The 16,972-nt window shown below is 48.6% G+C and overlaps 1 protein-coding gene and 1 long non-coding RNA gene across 5 annotated transcripts; one reads left to right on the top strand and one right to left on the bottom strand.

Annotated features, from left to right (window-relative positions):
- Nucleotides 1-1,213: 1,213 nt before the first annotated feature.
- LOC121142867 lies at nt 1,214-11,392 on the bottom strand. 2 transcript variants are annotated; one of them, XR_005879979.1, is made up of 2 exons: nt 10,476-11,392; nt 1,214-3,181 (listed from the first exon to the last, which is right to left on the bottom strand). It is a non-coding gene; the product is annotated as an uncharacterized LOC121142867 (long non-coding RNA). The 2 variants fall into 2 exon arrangements; XR_005879980.1 differs by having other exon boundaries at nt 10,766-11,392.
- Nucleotides 11,393-11,512: 120 nt separating this feature from the next.
- On the top strand, nt 11,513-16,486 carry Dazap2 (DAZ associated protein 2). Of its 3 annotated transcripts, none has more exons than XM_005067248.4 (4): nt 11,513-11,665; nt 12,868-12,986; nt 13,621-13,789; nt 15,087-16,486. In XM_005067248.4, exons 1-4 carry the CDS (start codon nt 11,653-11,655, stop codon nt 15,407-15,409), a joined length of 624 nt encoding a protein of 207 aa, XP_005067305.1. In that variant the 5' UTR covers nt 11,513-11,652; the 3' UTR covers nt 15,410-16,486. The 3 variants fall into 3 exon arrangements, with proteins under 3 accessions (XP_005067305.1, XP_005067306.1, XP_040609726.1); XM_005067249.4 differs by having other exon boundaries at nt 13,621-13,866; nt 15,087-15,361; XM_040753792.1 differs by lacking the exon at nt 11,513-11,665 and adding an exon at nt 12,121-12,243 and having other exon boundaries at nt 13,621-13,866; nt 15,087-15,361.
- The last annotated feature ends 486 nt before the right edge of the window (nt 16,487-16,972 follow it).

Genomic DNA, 16,972 nt, shown 5'->3' with positions numbered 1-16,972 from the left:
CAAGAACACACAACAAACATACACACAAACCTCAGAAAAAGAAAGTCTGGGAATGTAGCTCAGTTGGTACAATGCTTATCTAGAATGAACAAAGCTTTGGGGTCAGTCTCCAGTTACACATCAAGCTGTGGGGATAGTATGTGCCTATAATCCCAGCACTCAGGCCAGGGTTACATATGAGTTCCCAGCCTGGGCCGGTGAGAAGACTCTACTATAAACAAAGGGGAGAAGGGGCTGGAGAGATGGCTTAGTGGCTAAGAGTACCTGTCTGCATCCACAGAGGGTGGTTCACAACCTCCTGGAACTCCGGCTCCAGGGAACCTGACACCATTTCCTAGTGGGTACAAGCACATGCTTGGCACACATACAAATATGCGTAAATAAAAATAAACCTTTTTCAAAAGCGTAATCAATTACGTTCCTGAGGTAATTAATTACAACTATGGTCTCTAGAGGTGGGGGGGTGTTAAAGATCATGGCGGACCCAGGACCCAGGATCCTGCTTCATAGGGAGAAGTCACCTCACATGGTGGCAGGGGTTAGGAAATGTTCTGGGGAGAACCAATGGTCTACTCACCTCCCAACGGTCTTGTCTCCAAACCACCATGGGTGGGTTTGGATTTCAACATCTGAATGGGGCTAGAGAAGTAACCATTTGTGTACTGCAAGCTAGAACATAGGAAGTGACAGAAGTATTGCCCAAACGGAGGTTTGACAGGTAGGTGGAAGACGGAAGAGTCCACAGGAGGCAGACTGGGCCGCACATCTTGGCTTCTTTCTAATTAACTGGACCTTTTTTATTGATTTTGGTTTGGGTTTTCAAGTCAGGGTTTCTCTGTGTAACTTTGGAACCTGTCCTGGTCTCTGCTCACTTTGTAGAGCAGGCTAACCTCAAAATCACAGAGATCCACCTGCCTCTGCCTCCCAAGTGCTGGAATTAAAGAAAAGTGCCATCACTACCTGGTGGACTTTTTTTTTTTGGTCTTGCAAACTGTTCTGAATTTTTTTTTTCCTTCAAGAATCCTTAAGTCTGGCTGGGCATTGATGGCGCACGCCTTTAATCCCAGCACTTGGGAGGCAGAGGTAGGCGGATCCCTGTGAGTTCAAGGCCAGCCTGGTCTACGGAGCGAGTTCCAGGACAGCCTCCAAGAGAATACAGAGAAACCCTGTCTTGAAAAAAAGAAAAAAAGAATCCTTAAGTCCAAATGCCACATTGTTATCAAAGGATTTTCGCTTTAATTACATCACTACCCCACTAACTTTGTAATATAGTTTGTAGGTAATTTATTCTGTTTTTGTTTACTGTATTTACTGGGGGTGCAGAGAGAGCAGAGTGTCAGGGTCCTCCTTTGGATGGCAGAGGACAACTTAAGGGAGTCGGTTCTCTCCTTCAACCACATGGGTAGATTCTGGGGAATCAATTTCCAGTAGGGAACCTAGCACCAGGCACCTTTACCCTCTGAGCCTCATGCCAGCTCCTCTGTTCCTTGAAAATGTCTATAGTTTACCCAGAAGACAGACAAGGCCTTTCCCCGCCTTCTCTTCATCTCCTACAGGCACACAACCTGCAAGCTGTGGAGAGCACAGTGCACACCTTTGGCGTGGTGCCTAGAAAGCCCATCAGATCATTGCAGATAAACCTCAGGTTCCCACCTTCCACAACCTGACCCAGTTTCAAGTCGTGTTAAACACATCATACAACAGGGCCAGGATCCACGAACGTATTCCAAACACCTCCCTTGGACACCTTGGCCCTGCTCATTCTCGCCACCAGGTTAAGGACACCCACTCCTGCCACTGAGGGGATGTGAGCCAAAGGGTGACACAGCAGTGGTTCAGGTCACGGTCGCAGGGGGGAGGGGACACGACAGGACAGTCTCAGCTGTGAAGACTAGAACAGCAGGTCATGGCCAAGGCAGTCTGAGCCAGTTTTCACAATACAAGGGAGAAGAGTGAGTCTCACAGGTCATACGGAAGTCCCGTGAGGAGCCTGGCCCATGGAGGAATCCGTGCCGTTGACGATGTGTGGCTACCTTAAGGTGAGGAGGCAAAATTTTAGAAAACGTGCATGCAGCAAGGAGTCTAGCCAAAGCAAGCTCCATTTTAGACTCTCTCTGAAATGCATACACAGTGCTTTCTAGCTAATTTTAGCGGTGATGTAAAGTTGTATTGCAGTCACCGACTCTGACAGATCTCCTTGCAGTTCAAAGGGTAAATACGCTGTGGGTTTTTTTTTTAAGTTTTTGTACAGTAGCAAGGTGAAGAACATTTTAGCTCATAAATTATTTACCAGACCTCACAGGCATAATGGACTGTGTGCATATTCATCAGGCAATCATCCATTATTCATAAGAACTTCCCTTCAACTGTTGGAAGAAAATGAGGTTGTTGGTTGAAATGTTGAAGAAATGTGGGCTTTTGTCCTTCCTCTCTACATTTCCACTAAAAATATTAGAGGAAAAATATTCTCCCTGACATGCAGAAGATATGCAAATGGAGGGAAGAAGCTGAACAGGAAGTAAAGTGGCAGAACCCAGCAGCATCCGTTGCTAACCTGTGTTCTTACAGGTGTGGTGCTCCAGGGATAGCCAGAGTGCTCCTTTGGGGGAGGGCAACGAAGGAAATTTGGTCTTACTACATAGCTCAGGTTGTCCTGAAACATTCTGTGTAAACCAGGCTGGCCTCAAACTTGAGACATCATCCTGTCTCAACCTCATGATAAGGGAATGGAAGGTGGGCACCATCTTACCTACCGTGGGATACCTTTCCTGCAACAAAAGAAACGGTTTCAACAAAACTGTAGAGCTGATACTGACAACTGACCCTATTTATGCTCTGCTACTGAAGATGTGAGTTTGAGGCCAGCCTGCTCTACAGAGTTCCAGTCCAGCCAGGGCACACAGAGAAACCCTGTCTCTAGGAAACAAAAATAAATAAATGAAATGAAGAAAGAAGAGTTTGCTAAAGCCAGGCCTGACCCAGGTCTGGTGGTGTAGGTCTGTAATCCCACGTAGTCTCAGCTGTTCCATGGCTTGTGATAGGAAGACCAAAATTCAAGGCCGTTTCACAACAGGTGTGTGTGAGGGATTTGCTGAGACGCAGAGGTGGTGGTGGGTAGCTCAGCGTCAGTGGTAGGAGCCCTTGCATCACATTCAGGAGGCTCCAGATTCAACCCTCAGTGCTGTCAAAAGAAAACAAAGCCTGGAGTCACTTCTATTCTCTTTCTGTTTTTGAGACAGGGTCTCAGTACACAGCTCTGGTTGTCCTGGAACTCACTGTGTAGAGCAGGCTGACCTCGAACTCACAGAGATCCCCCTGCCTCTGTGCCACCAACCAGTCAGGGTAACGTGTTTGTAATCTCGGGACTCAGGCTAGCCTGGGCTACATAGGGAAACAGCTTTTAATAAAGCAGTAACATGGCTGTGTGTGTAAGGATGTTAACAAACAGAACGAGGCACATCAATATTACTACCCCTTTTGTCCAGTCCTCACCGGGCATTCCTGAGGTAGATATGGTGTTCAGTATGAGGAGACTGAGATGGAGAGAAAAATGGGGTTAATGAGAAGCAGGAGGACCAGTCAACAGACTGGTCCTGTTTCTTCCTTACCTTGTGTGCTTGGAATCTTGTCTTCCCAAGTCCTCAGAATGAAAAAGAAAGAAAAAAGAAAGAAAGAAAAAAAAGAAAGAAAAAGCTGCTATCCCTACAAACTGGATTTTATTTATTATTTATTTACTGTTTTTTGAGACAGGGTTTCTCTGTGTACCCCTGGCTGTCCTGGAACTCACTCTGTAGACCAGGCTGGCCTCGAACTCAAAGATCCGCCTGCCTCTGCCTCCTGAGTGTTGGGGTTAAAGGTGTGCTGGCTGATTTTATTTATTATTTAATTAATTTATTATTATTATTTCTTTTGTTCCCCCTGCAGGCCAGTGGCTGCCCCTCCACATTTATTTTACTGGCCTAGAGATAAGTCAGCTGTTAAGAACAGTTGTTTTCCTTCTAGAAGACCCAGGTTCAATTCCTAGCACCCACATGGCAGCTCAGCAACACCTGTAGCTTCAGTCCCAGGAGATGCAGTGCCCTCTTCTGGCCCACACTGGCATGTGTGTACACGCACAGCACGTGTGCCTGCCTCTTAGAGACTGAAGAGGGTGCTGCTGGTCCTCCAACACTGGCAGTAAGGATGGCTGTGAGCTACCATGTGGGTGCTGGGAACTGAACCCAGATCCTCCAGAAGAACTGCCAGTGCTCTTACTACTGAGCCATCATTCCAGCCGAGTGGCTGGCTTCTTGGTCTCTTCCTGCCTCAGACTTCCAGCTTTTGAGATTACAGTTGTGTGCCAACGTGTCTGGTCTTCCTTGTATGTGTCTTTCTCATTCAAGTGGTCTGACTTGACTGCTAACCTCCATTGTCACAGGACAACCCAGACACTGTAATTGTGACAGGCTCACAAGTCTGGGTTCTAATTGGACTATGGTCACTTGCTAGTATGAAAAGCTATATGTGCGTTTGTTTGTTTTGTGTTTTTGAGACAGGGCTTCCCTGTGTAGCTTTGGAGTTTGGAGCCTGTCCTGGAACTAGCTCTTGTAGACCAGGCTGATCTCGAACTCAGAGATCCACCTGCTTCTGCCTCCCAAGTGCTGGAACTAAAGGTGTGCGCCACCACCACCCAGCTTAGAAAAGGGTTTTGTTTTGTTTTCTCAGTGCTTGGGATTGACTCACGGCTTTGTGAATGCTAAACAAGTCTCTGGCCAGGCAGTAGTGGCAACTGCCTGTAATCTCAGCACTCGGGAGACAGAGGCAGGTCACTCTGAGTTTGAGACCAGCCTGGTCTACAGAGGGAGTGCCAGGAAAGCCAAGACTACACAGAGAAACTCTTGTCTCAAAACAAACAAACAAGTCCTCTAAACACTCTATTCTTCAGCCTGGAAATCAGAATCCTCAAGTCACAGAGTCCCTATCTGTGAAATGTGAAGCATATCTAACCTTGGTGGCTTTGTAAATTGGAATGAGAAAGTATATATGAAATTCAGGGCTGAGCAGCATTTCCTTATTTATTTATTTATTTATTTATTTATTTATTTATATCTGGCTATTTATTTATGTTTGCTTTAGGGTTATTTGTTGCTTTTGGAGACAGGGTCCTACTGTGTAGCTCAGGCTGGGCTCCATATCCTGGTCTCTTGCCTCGGTCCCTGTCTGGGGTGCTGGGAATATATCACTCGCTCTATGTTGAAGGTCTACTAATGTATTGGGAGAACTGAAGTAGGTGGCAAGGTTTTCCTCACGTCTGTCCTGCATGTCATCTGTTGACTCTCTCTGCCCTAGGCCACTGACTGGGCAGCTGCTCTCAGCCTGGAGCTCCTTGGTGAGTTCCAGATTGTGTGGATTCTTTCCCTAATGACTAGAAAAAAGGCCATCTCCTTTCTTTTTTTTCTATTGCTTTTTCTAGATGGTGTTTCTCCCTATAGCCTTGGTTGTCCTGGAGCTCATTCTGTAGTCCAGGCTGGCCTCGAACACAGATTTGTCTTTAAGATTTCTTTTGCCATGCCTTTAATCCCAGCAGTCAGAGATAGAAGCAGGTGGATCTCTATGAATTTGTGCCCAGCCCAGTCCATATACTGAATTCAGGTCAGATACATAGCAAGACCTGTTGCAAACAAAACAAATTACAACAAACATATTTTTATTTATGTGCATGTGTCTGTGTGTGGGTGTTTATGTATGTAGTTGTCTGAGCAAGCCACAAGAGAGTATCATATCCCCCAGAGTTGGAGTTATAGGTAACTGCCAGATGTGGGTGCTGGGAACAGAACTCAGATCCTCTGGAAGAGCAACAAGTGTCCTTACCTACTGGGTCATCCCTCCAGGCTCTATTCTCTTTTTCTCTGTGTAACAACCCTGGCTGTCCTGGAACTCACTCTGTAAACCAGACTGCCCTTGAACTCACAGAGATCCGCCTGTCTCTGCTGGAATCAAAGGCATGTTCCAACACACTTGGCCAGGTCCTGTCCTTAAAAACCTTTATTTTTAACTTCTACTTATTCATGGGGGTTTGTGTGACAGGGGTTTATGTGACATGGGGGTTTGTGGGACTAGTGATCATGTAAAAGTGTGAAATTATCTAGGGGAAGTGTATTCCAAAAGTCTCAACTCCTTCCAGTCTCCTGGGCAGAGTGAGAAGCAAGTTCTATCCTTCTGGGTGCTGTAGGTAACTCTGGAACACACACACACACACACACACACACACACACACACCCATACATACACCACACCACACACACACACACACACACCACACATACAGACCATATACACATATGGCACACACACATCACACATACACCACAGAATACACACACACATACACACACATACATACACACCACACCACACACATACACACCACACATACAGACCATACACATACATAGCACACACACACATACACACACACCACATACACCACACATATACCACAGAACACACACACACCACACAGACTCACAAAGACCACACCCTCCACATATATACACCACACCACACATATCACAGAACACACACACACCAGACTCACACAGACCACACATACACCACACGAAGAACACTCCCGCACCACACATAGCACACACACCACCCCCCAAAGAATAAAGTCAAATCTCAAACTCCCAAACCAGCAAATCTCAGTATATATCAAGATCACTCAATTTAACTTGCACTTTAAATACGTCTTCAATAATTCTAATACAAGAGAACTGAGAATTCAGACATAAAACACTGACTAAAACCAACAGAGCAGAGGCTCTGTTCCAGGCAGGACCCACTAGGCTACCCAGTGGCAGTGATGTTGGTACTTTAAATTTATTGAGCATGGGGGGGAGGTGCTGAGCCTTTCCTAAATGTCTTGCTGAGACTAGGAGAGCAGGCTCCATTTCTCACCATATATCTTGTAATAGCAGTTCCCTTAGTTACACAAAGGCCAGCCAGAGCTTTGAAAGGACTCCTTCAAGGAGCTGCTGGATGCTTCCCAAAGCTCTGGCCCTTCCTTATCAGTCTGAGAAATAGGAGACTTTTATCCTCCATCACACAAGGATGAACACAACACAATAAAGGTCCACTTAAATTGAGAGTAGGAGGGCCAGCAGAAGAGTCACTGTGCAGTCTGTCTGAATGCCCCGAGACTGGATTTCTTTCTTTTCTTTTTTTTCTTTTTCTTTCTTTTTTTTTTTTTTTTGAGACAGGGCATCTCTGTGTAGCTTTGTAAACCAGGCTGGCCTCAAACTCAGAGGTTCACCTGCCTCTGCCTCCCAAGTGCTAGGATTAAAGCGGTGTGCCACCACTGCCCAGCGAGACTAACTTATAACATAGTTTTTTGGCTGGTGATTCTGGTTGTGAGGTACAAACAGCATGGTGGCTTCCTTCTGGTTCAGGGTCCACCGCTACACTCAGAAGGGGACAAGCGTGTCAGTGGCCTCACTTTGTAACAACTCACTCTTGTCCTGCTATCTAACAGTCGTGTCCATCTCCCCCCACCCACACACACACATACTTTGGTTGACACTAGGGACCAAGCTTGCAGCACACAGACCTTTTGGGGACAAGTCATCATTTTCAGTGCCCTCATGCTGTGCTTATGCATCTCTAGAGCAGTATTTACTGAATTATGCTGTGATTTCCCTTCCAGGATCTGTCTACTCCAAGGAACATTAAAAGTTCATTAGGGCCAGGCAGTGGTGGCACACACCTTTAATCCCAGCACTTGGGAGGCAGAGGCAGGCAGATCTCTGTGAGTTCGAGACCAGCCTGGTCTACAAAGTGAGTTCCAGGACAGCCTCCAAAGCCACAGAGAAACCCTGTCTCGAAAAACCAAAAAAAAAAAAAAAAAAAAGTTTATTAGGGGCTGGAGAGATGGCCCAGAGGTTAAGAACACTGGCTGCTCTTCCAGAGTCCTGAATTCAATTCCCAGCAACCACATGGTGGCTCACAACCAGCTATAAGATCTGGTGCTGCCTTCTGGCCTGCAGGCATATATGCAGGCAGAACACTGTATACATAGTAAATATATCTTACAAAATTAAAAAATACTTCATTGTCAGTCATCTTTGGTTTCTTCCCCTTCTTCATCTCAATATTACTATTGTTGCCCCCTAGACAAGATCACGCTATGTAGCCCCGTTTGTTCTGGTCCTCTTAATGGACCAGGCTAGCCTCAAACTCAGGCATCATCCTACCTCATTCTCTTCTACAAAAATACCCAGCAAGTGCCACACCTGGAACAGCCTAGACTAAGTGCCTCCTGTCCTGGAGCGCCTGGAGCAAGTAAGTAGATCACAGACATGGAAACAAGTCAGACAACACAAGAAGACAGACAGACAGACAGACAGACAGACAGACAGACAGACAGATAGATAGATAGATAGATAGTAGATATAGATGATAGAAGGGGGGACATGTTGATTCTCTTTTCATCCAGAGTCTGCCTTCTGAGTGCTGTGATTAAAGATGTGCACACTGTACCCAGTCATTGATATTTTAAATTGCTTGGTAAATTGTGCTTTGGTAAAATCAACTCCCTAATTCCTTCCCCTCTAATTCCTCCTTATCCACAATTCCTTTCCAATTTTTTTTTTTTTTTTTTGGTTTTTCGAGACAAGGTTTCTCTGTGGCTTTGGAGGCTGTCCTGGAACTCGCTTGGTAGTCCAGGCTGGTCTCGAACTCACAGAGATCCGCCTGCCTCTGCCTCCAAGTGCTGGGATTAAAGGCGTGCGCCACCATATACAATGTTCTGTCTGCATGTACCCCTGCAGGCCAGAAGAGGGCGCCAGATCTCATTACAGATGGTTGTGAGCCACCATATGGTTGCTGGGGACTGAACTCAGGACTTCTGGAAGAGCAGTCAGTGCTCTTAACCTCTAAGCCATCTCTCCAGCCCTCCATTAATTTTTTAAAGACTTTTGTATTATGTGTGTGTGTTGTCTGCATGTACACATGTGCATTTAGAGGCCAGAAGAGGGTGTTCGGGCCCTTAGGACAGCCAGAGGCATGGTCTTCACAGTCTGACCTGGGTCCTGCGCCGTCTGGTTCCTGTTCCCACCTTAGCTTCAGTTACCATTGCCAAGCTGTGCCTACTTCTGCCCCATTTTCAGGCCTCCTCCCTGAGAACCTCTCCTATCTCTAGGTCACAGCGTGAGTGACAGTGACGTCCTCCATTGCCCGTGTCCCCCTTCACTTGTTTAGTGGCTCTGCGCGCTCCTCAGATTTCATCTTAGGCATCACCCGCCCCTGCAGGGAACCTTCTCTGACCAAGTAGATGAGAACAGGCATCTCATCCACGTCCTCCCTAGCAGAGCAGAGGGCCCACAGGTCAGTTCTAATCCTTGTGCCGGATTACCTGGGGCGGGGGATTCTTTTTATGTCTTCACTGTTCTCTAGTTCCTCCCACGGGGTCTGACACAGTAGGCATTCAATTAATATTTGCTACATTAATGTAAGAAAGAATATTTGGTAAAGGAACAAACACCTTGGTTTAAGAGTAAGAACATGGGCTGGGTGTTGGTGGTGCACACCAACACTCGGGAGGTAGAGGCAGGCAGATCTCTGTGAGTTCGAGACCAGGCTAGTCTACAGAGTGAGTTCCAGGACAGCCTCCAAAGCCAGCCACAGAGAAACCCTGTCTCAAAAAACCAAAACCAAAACCAAACCAAAAACAAAAAAAAAAACTCCAAACCAGTAAGAACATGGAAACCAGGCAATGGTGACACACACCTTTAATCCCAGCACCTGGGAGGCAGTGGCCGGCGGATCTCTGGGTTCAAAGCCAGTCTGGTCTACAGGGTAAGTCTCGAAAAACCAACCAAAACAAACAAAACAAAACAAAAAGAACATGGGTGTTCCCTTGTGTCCAAGAAAGTAGCCAGATGCTCCTTTGCGCCGCCTGGTGGAGCAAGGGGCGAGCTGCAGCCCCCGTTGCTGGGGTCAGCTCACTTGGCAGCACTCCGGAATCTCCAGGGCCCACCTTTAGGATGTTAAACAAAATACCAGACACCTTGCAAAGGAGAGGTCGACCAGCAGAGGGCAGCTCGCCCTAGGAGGGCCCAGATATCAAATTAACCCCTTCTTCATAAGCCCCTGGCCCTGGGAAGGACCTCCCTGTAGCAGCATCTGAATTTGTATTTGTTGTGTCTATTATTATTATTTTATGATGTGCATGTCTGTTTTGTTTTCAGATATACAAGGAAATATCACTGGCTTTATGATACTAATTTAATCTGAATCAAATTAATAATATAGAGGGAATTTTTTAAATACCTAAAAGAATTCCAAAACAGCCAGCCTTTAGTGCAACCCAGTCAGGGGAGGCACTGCGGGTTGATGGGAAAACAGAACGGAAACACTGACCCTGAATCTGGGAGTCAGGACAAAGACCTGAGTCTGTAACCTGTGTCTTTGGGTCATTTTTTTTCCCCAATACTTACTTGTGTGTGTGTCTCTGTGAACATATGACACGCGTGTGCGAATCCCCACAGAGCCGGAACGTGTGGGATCCGAACATACCTTCCTGTGGAAGGGCAGTAAATGCTCTTAACCCCTGAGCCCTCTCTCCAGCTCCCCTGGGTCAATGCTATTTGAGAATCAGGGGTGTTAAAATAAGCAAAGCTTTCGCAGGTCTGCTCTGCGAACAGAATAAAACTGCTTTTACAGGATGCCAAACAAACTGTAATAGTACCGGCGACAAAAGCAGGGCGTTACTGAGTGTGGGTCTCACCAGTGTTTGATGAATCAGGAGTTTTTGGGGGGCGCTGGGGTGGAGCTGGGGGTGGGGGTCGAGACAGGCCTTGGCTGTCCTGGAACTCGCTCTGTAGACCAGGCTGGCCTCAAACTCTGAGATTCACCTGCCTGTGCCTCCCGAGTGCAGGGATTAAGGGTGGTAAGTCACCGGCAGCGATTTACCAGGGCTCTAGCATTCACAGGGCCCCTCTCCCCGAGGTCACAGTCCTCAGAAGCCGCCCACTTCCTTAAACCACCACGGAGAGAACACAGCGAGCTCGGGCTCGGTGCCTTTATCGCTGACTGCATTTAACTGCTCAGCAGACATTCTGGAATGAGGAAACGGAAAACTTAATGACCGTCCCAAAAGACGTCATCTTTACTCTTCAGGGCAGTTAAATGACAGGAAAGGCACGCGGAACGTCGGCTGGGAAAGGATTACAGGTCGGTGTAGGAGGCGCCGGGACTCAGGTGCTGGCTGCGCGCGCAGCCCTTCCTTCGACGACAGCTCGCGGGCGCTCGGCCGTCCACAGGAGCCAGCGTCGGTCTGCGAAGGGCGGGGACGCGAGACAGGCTGAGGTTCGGGCCTCGTCGCCCAGGCACTTCGAAAGGTAGGAAGCTGGGTCCTGCGCGGCAAGGACAGCACCGCCACCAGCTCGGCTGTCCTCGGGGCCCCACAGCGCTCGGGAGGGCGGGGCCCGCGACGGAGGGCGGGGCCACGACTGGCGGCCCTGCCAGTGGGCGGGGCTTCCGGCGGCAGCGCGCTCGGGCGCCGGCTGACGCAGAGTGGACGGTCGTCACGTGACACGGAAGTGACTCCGAACAGGAAGAGGACGGGAAAAATAACCGTCCGCGACGCCGACTGGAAGCGGACCCGCAGCCACCATGAACAGCAAAGGCAAGGCCGGGGAGTGGCGGGGACCGTCGGGGAGGCGGGCTGGTTCAGGGGCGAGCGGGCCTAGAGCGGGGGTCGGCGACGACGGGCTCGGGGTGGGCTGTGCCGCGCCTCTCCTCAGAGGCCCCGGAGCGAAGCGGCCCCTGAGGTGGCCGCCCCCCCCCTCCACAGTTGCTCGGCCCTCCCGGCCTCGGCCCCACAAGCTGTGGCGCAGTTGGGAGGCGCGGGCTCCGGGGTGTGTGTCTGTGTCTGTCTGTGTGTGCGAGTGTGAGGTGGGGGGGCTTTTCCGTGATGAGCGCCCGCTGGAGCGAATGGGGAGCTACCGCAGGGACCGGGGTAGGCCAATGGAGGGCTGGCAGGGGCGGGGCGCCGCGCTTCGGAACAACAGGCCTTAGCGGGGCTTAACCAGTGAGGTGCCGGCCGTGCCGCTCGGCCCCGGCCTGGCCGCCAAGGTCCCTGTGCCCGCTCCCCTTCCCGGCCTTGTCGCCCCTCCTCCCCAGGGCCAGGGTTTCTAACCGTCCCCGTGCCAGTGTCGGTCAGGACATGGTCGCGCTTACACCCCACCCGCCGCCCTCTCCACGGTTAGCTCCCGTTCACTCGCTCTTTTTAGAAAGTCGACCTTGAGTAGAAATCTCTGTAAGGTAAAACGCTCAGAATCCATGGGTCCCAGAGAGTCCGGACTGGTAACAACAGCCCAGACTGTGGAGGGCCAGCCCAGACTGGAGGTTCCTTAAGAGGCCAGCAGCCCAGGACCTCGGGAACGGTCCCCAGACCTGCCCTTAATTGGGGAGGGAAAATGGCCAAGTTAGGCTTGATTCCGCCATCAGTATGCCAGTGGGAACGGCGCCTTCTCTGCCCAGTCAGAGCCGTGAGGATGCAGACAGCCCCGATTTTCTGGACTCACCAGAAATTTGACCCTGTGTGGTAGTCTGTCTGTAGTCTCCCGCCTGCTCCCATTGGTGGCTCTGTTTACGCTGCAGATTTGTTTTATTTAAGCTTGTGTCTGTGTGTGTGTGGGCATGAGAGTGCTCACAGGCAGGAGCTAGAGTTGAAAGGAGGCTGTGGGTGTCAGCTGTGGGTGCTGGGAACAGAACCTGGGTCCTCAGGAAGAGCAGCACTTTTTAACCACCGAGCCACCTCTCGGGTCTGCCACTCTCTGTTTGATAGACAGCACACACCCCTCCCCCTCCTTTTGTGTATTCCAGGTCAATATCCAACACAGCCTACCTACCCTGTGCAGCCTCCTGGGAATCCAGTATATCCTCAGACCTTACATCTTCCTCAGGCTCCGCCCTACACTGATGCTCCACCTGCGTACTCAGAGGTACTACAGCAGTCCACCAGACTTTTGACTAGTTGAGAACACTCGTGGACCCCCTTGTTCAGTCTTGACCTCTGACTTCACAAACAGAAGGGTGCTCTCTGGATAGTAAACACAAGTTGGTAATTACCATTACAGTTAGGGGTATTATCTGGTTATGGTATTTGACACGCATGCTGAGGTTGGGTCCCTTGAGGCCAGGAGTAGCTGTGGCAGCAGATGACCCAGGAGACCACTGTGTGCCAGTGAGTGTAACATAGTGTACAGTCTACAACGAACATATGAAGAACTAGGAATGGACTCAGGAGCCATGCATGGTGATACAGGTGGGAAGCTCCAGCACTTGGGAGGCTGAGGCAGGAGGATCCTGCCTTCAGTGCTGTCTTGGGCTATATAACCAAACCAAGGGCTGGGGATGTAGCTGATTTGGTGGAGTGCTTGCTTGGCATGCACTAAGCCCTGGATTTGATCCCCAGCACTGTGTGAACTGGGCTTGGTGGCATGGGGGGAATCAGGAGTTTAAGGTCATCCTCCACTACAGGGTTGAAGGCACAGGACATGGTTTCAACAAGACACAATGAGATTTCAAATAGGAATGGACGTATTAACATGTTGCCTTCCCTTCTGCTTCTTTTAGCTCTATCGTCCAAGCTTTGTTCATCCAGGAGCTGCCACAGTCCCCACCATGTCAGCTGCATTCCCTGGCGCCTCTCTGTATCTGCCTATGGCCCAGTCTGTGGCTGTCGGGCCTTTAGGCTCCACAATCCCCATGGCTTACTATCCAGTTAGCCCCATCTATCCACCTGGCTCAGCAGTGCTGGTGGAAGGAGGATACGATGCAGGTGCCAGATTTGGAGCTGGCGCCGCTGCCGGCAACATTCCTGTGAGTATGGCCTAGCTGGAAGCTCAGCCCTTGTATACTTGAGCTTTTTGAAATATTCATTCTCCCACCATCTCTAGACAGTAGTGGTCAGGGTTGGTACAACAGCTGCCACCTCATAGGCAGAAAGGGGATGAGGGCAGAAATGTGGCCAATGAGGGCATCAGACACATCCTTTGGTTTTGGAGTTAATCATCTGTTTTCTTGCCTTATTAAGATACTGCTAGTTAGCCGAGTAGTGCATGCCTTTAATATTCAGACCCAGGAGGCAGGTAGATCTCTTAGTTCAGGGCCAGCCTGGTCTACAGAGTGAGTTCTAGGACAGCCAGGACTATACAGAGAAACCCTATCTCGAAAAACCAAAAAAACAAAACAAAACAGAAACAAAACCCTGCTAGCTCCTTTTTCATTAACGCAGGCACAGTGAATGCTCCTTATTGAGTCTATACACCTTAATACTTGCCACGAGGGTGAAATGGACTAGGTACCCAAGTGATTAAAGAGTAGAATGTATAATCCCTAGTAAGTAGATATTAGTTGCCAGGTCCTCCTGCTGAAAGCTCCAGTATATGGGGTTTGTAGCCCAGCTGGCTTTAGCAAAGGCCATCTTGTCAGGAGCCACATTATAGAGTGAAGTGGGGTGGTGTGTGTCATCATTGGCTCTTAAATATTATAGTGCTGTGCTACAAATCGGAGTTTCTGAGGTGTAAACCCAGTGGTAGAACATGTGCCTAGACACACAGAGTGTTCTCCCTCTCCTCATGAACAAAAGCACAGCCCCACAAGAGATCCCATGGGCTGTCTTTGTTTTGCACATGTGGGGTGGAGTGGTTCTCCTGAGAAGGATGGGTCTGGTGCTCACAGCTGCATCTTAGGGTGGGAACACTTTGGTGAGTGGCAGGCTCCTTTCCTGATTGTGTCTGGGTTCACAGGCAGTAACTTGCTCTAGAATTCAAGCTATCACAGAATTGACTCCTGGTTGCTCAGTGTGATGGCATACGCCTGTAATCCCACAGTGGGAGGCTGAGGCAGGGGTCAGCATGGGCTACAAGTATACAGCAAGAAGCAGGCAAGTCAGTGTTACACAGTGAGACTCTAGGTCAGCCCACCCCACCCCCTGCAAAAAAAAAAGTTTCCAGTTGGCACATCGCCACCTTCCGGAAGCATCTGCTTCCCGTGTGCTCCTTCCCTGTGCCCACTGTACCCGTGTCCTTTCCTTCTAGCCACCACCTCCTGGATGCCCTCCCAATGCTGCTCAGCTTGCAGTCATGCAGGGAGCCAACGTCCTTGTAACTCAGCGCAAGGGAAACTTCTTCATGGGTGGCTCAGATGGTGGCTACACCATTTGGTGAAGAACCGTGGCCACTCCTGTGCCGGGAAAGACATCACACACCTTCAGCACTTCTCACAATGTAACTGCTTTAGTCATATTAACCTGAAGTTGCAGTTTAGACACATGTTTTTGGGGTGTCTTTCTGGTGTCCAAACTTTGAGGCACTTTTCAAATTTAATAAGGAACCATGTAAGGGTAGCAGTCCCTCCCTAAAGCATTTTGAGGTAGGGAGGCATCCATTCTTCAAATGAATGTGAGTGAAGCAGCCCTGAGGCTCTTCTTTAATTCCTCTGGAGTGATACTGTACCATACTGGTCTTCGCTTTTAGTAAGAAAACATCAAATTAGGTTTGGAGGGAACTTTGATCTTCCTAAGAATTAAAGTTGCCAAATTATTCTGATTGGTCTTTAATCTCCTTTAAGTCTTTGATTTATAGTAGTTGTTAATGAAACGCATTAGCTGTCTGCCTTTTCCTTCCCATCATCTGCCCCACCAGCCCGCCCTGTCCTTGTCTTCCATCCCCTCCCTTTAGTCTCCATTGAATCGGTGCAGGACAGAAAGCCAGTCACTCAGCCCCTTCTCACCTTGCACCTGTCCCACTTGCCATTTTTTAACTTGTCTTTCCTAAGGATCCTCTAAAGCCACCCTGTGCCCCGAGCACAGACCCCATTTCTTTGGGTTTCATATATATCCAGGAGAAGGTGAAGGACCTTTGGGACCCACCTCACAGACAGTCTCTGTGTAACCATGAACCCAGACTTGCTGTGGTGCCAGAACCTGAACTTAGACAACAGTTCTCATTGCAAACTGTCTCAGAAAAGTTTCTTTAAAAGTGACGGGCAGAGAAGATGCATATAAAAAGCGTGGCTTTAAAGCCAAATTAAGGGGCGTTTCAGATCAAAACCTGGTTTTCATTTTCTGAGTGTCTGGTACAGCCTCTCGGGTTCCAGGAGTTTCCTGTGATGGGTTAGTTAGTAGGGTCATGTGAATGCCTCACTATGAAATGACTTGAGTCCAGTGAGATCTCATTAGGATTAATATTTCAGGGATCCTTAATATTTTGATTTGTTTTCCGAGATTGGATTTTATTTTATTTTATCTGATATTTCAGTTCATCTAAATCTTGTGTTCTGTACATGTGATGTTTGACTGTACCATCGACTGTTATGGAAGTTCAGCGTTGTATGTCTCTCTACACTGTGGTGCACTTAACTTGTGGATTTTTTATACTAAAAATGTAGAATAAAGACTATTTTGAAGATTTGAATAAAGTGATGAAGTTGCATTACACCACACTCTAGGCATTCTTTACTTAGCATGTGTTCACATGCCTTCATATGTGTCAAGTCTTTTGTATCCCATCCAGAAATGGGCTAGCTGTTACTTTTTTTTTTTTTTTTTTTTTTTTTGGTTTTTCGAGGCAGGGTTTCTCTGTGGCTTTGGAGGCTGTCCTGGAACTCACTTTGTAGACCAGGCTGGCCTCGAACTCATAGAGATCCACCTGCCTCTGCCTCCCGAGTGCTGGGATTAAAGGCGTGTGTCACCAACGCCTGGCTGTTGCTGTTTCTTTAATGGTGTCTGTGAAGCAAATGTAGATGTGCAAGGCTAGGTTTTCAGTTTGGCTGTTCTCATGAGCTCCACTAGAGGTGATTCTGGGATTCAAAACATGAACTTAGAAACAGTGATTTTGGCTGTGTTGGCGCTCAACTTTAATCCCAGCAGTGGGGAGGCAGAGCCAGGTGACCCCTGTGAGCTTTAAGCTACTCTAGACAGTGA

The sequence above is a fragment of the Mesocricetus auratus genome, unplaced genomic scaffold (genome assembly GCF_017639785.1).
Source record: "Mesocricetus auratus isolate SY011 unplaced genomic scaffold, BCM_Maur_2.0 Super-Scaffold_100010, whole genome shotgun sequence".
NCBI lineage: Eukaryota > Metazoa > Chordata > Mammalia > Rodentia > Cricetidae > Mesocricetus > Mesocricetus auratus.
The sequence above is the reverse complement of the archived record's forward strand: the minus strand, read 5'-3'. Positions and strand labels throughout refer to the sequence as shown.

Coding starts and splice junctions, on each gene's coding strand:
- Dazap2 (XM_005067248.4), top strand. Junction 12,987..13,620: donor CTCCACCTGCGTACTCAGAG/GTACTACAGCAG, acceptor TGCTTCTTTTAG/CTCTATCGTCCAAGCTTTGT. Junction 13,790..15,086: donor TAGCCCCATCTATCCACCTG/GCTCAGCAGTGC, acceptor CTTTCCTTCTAG/CCACCACCTCCTGGATGCCC.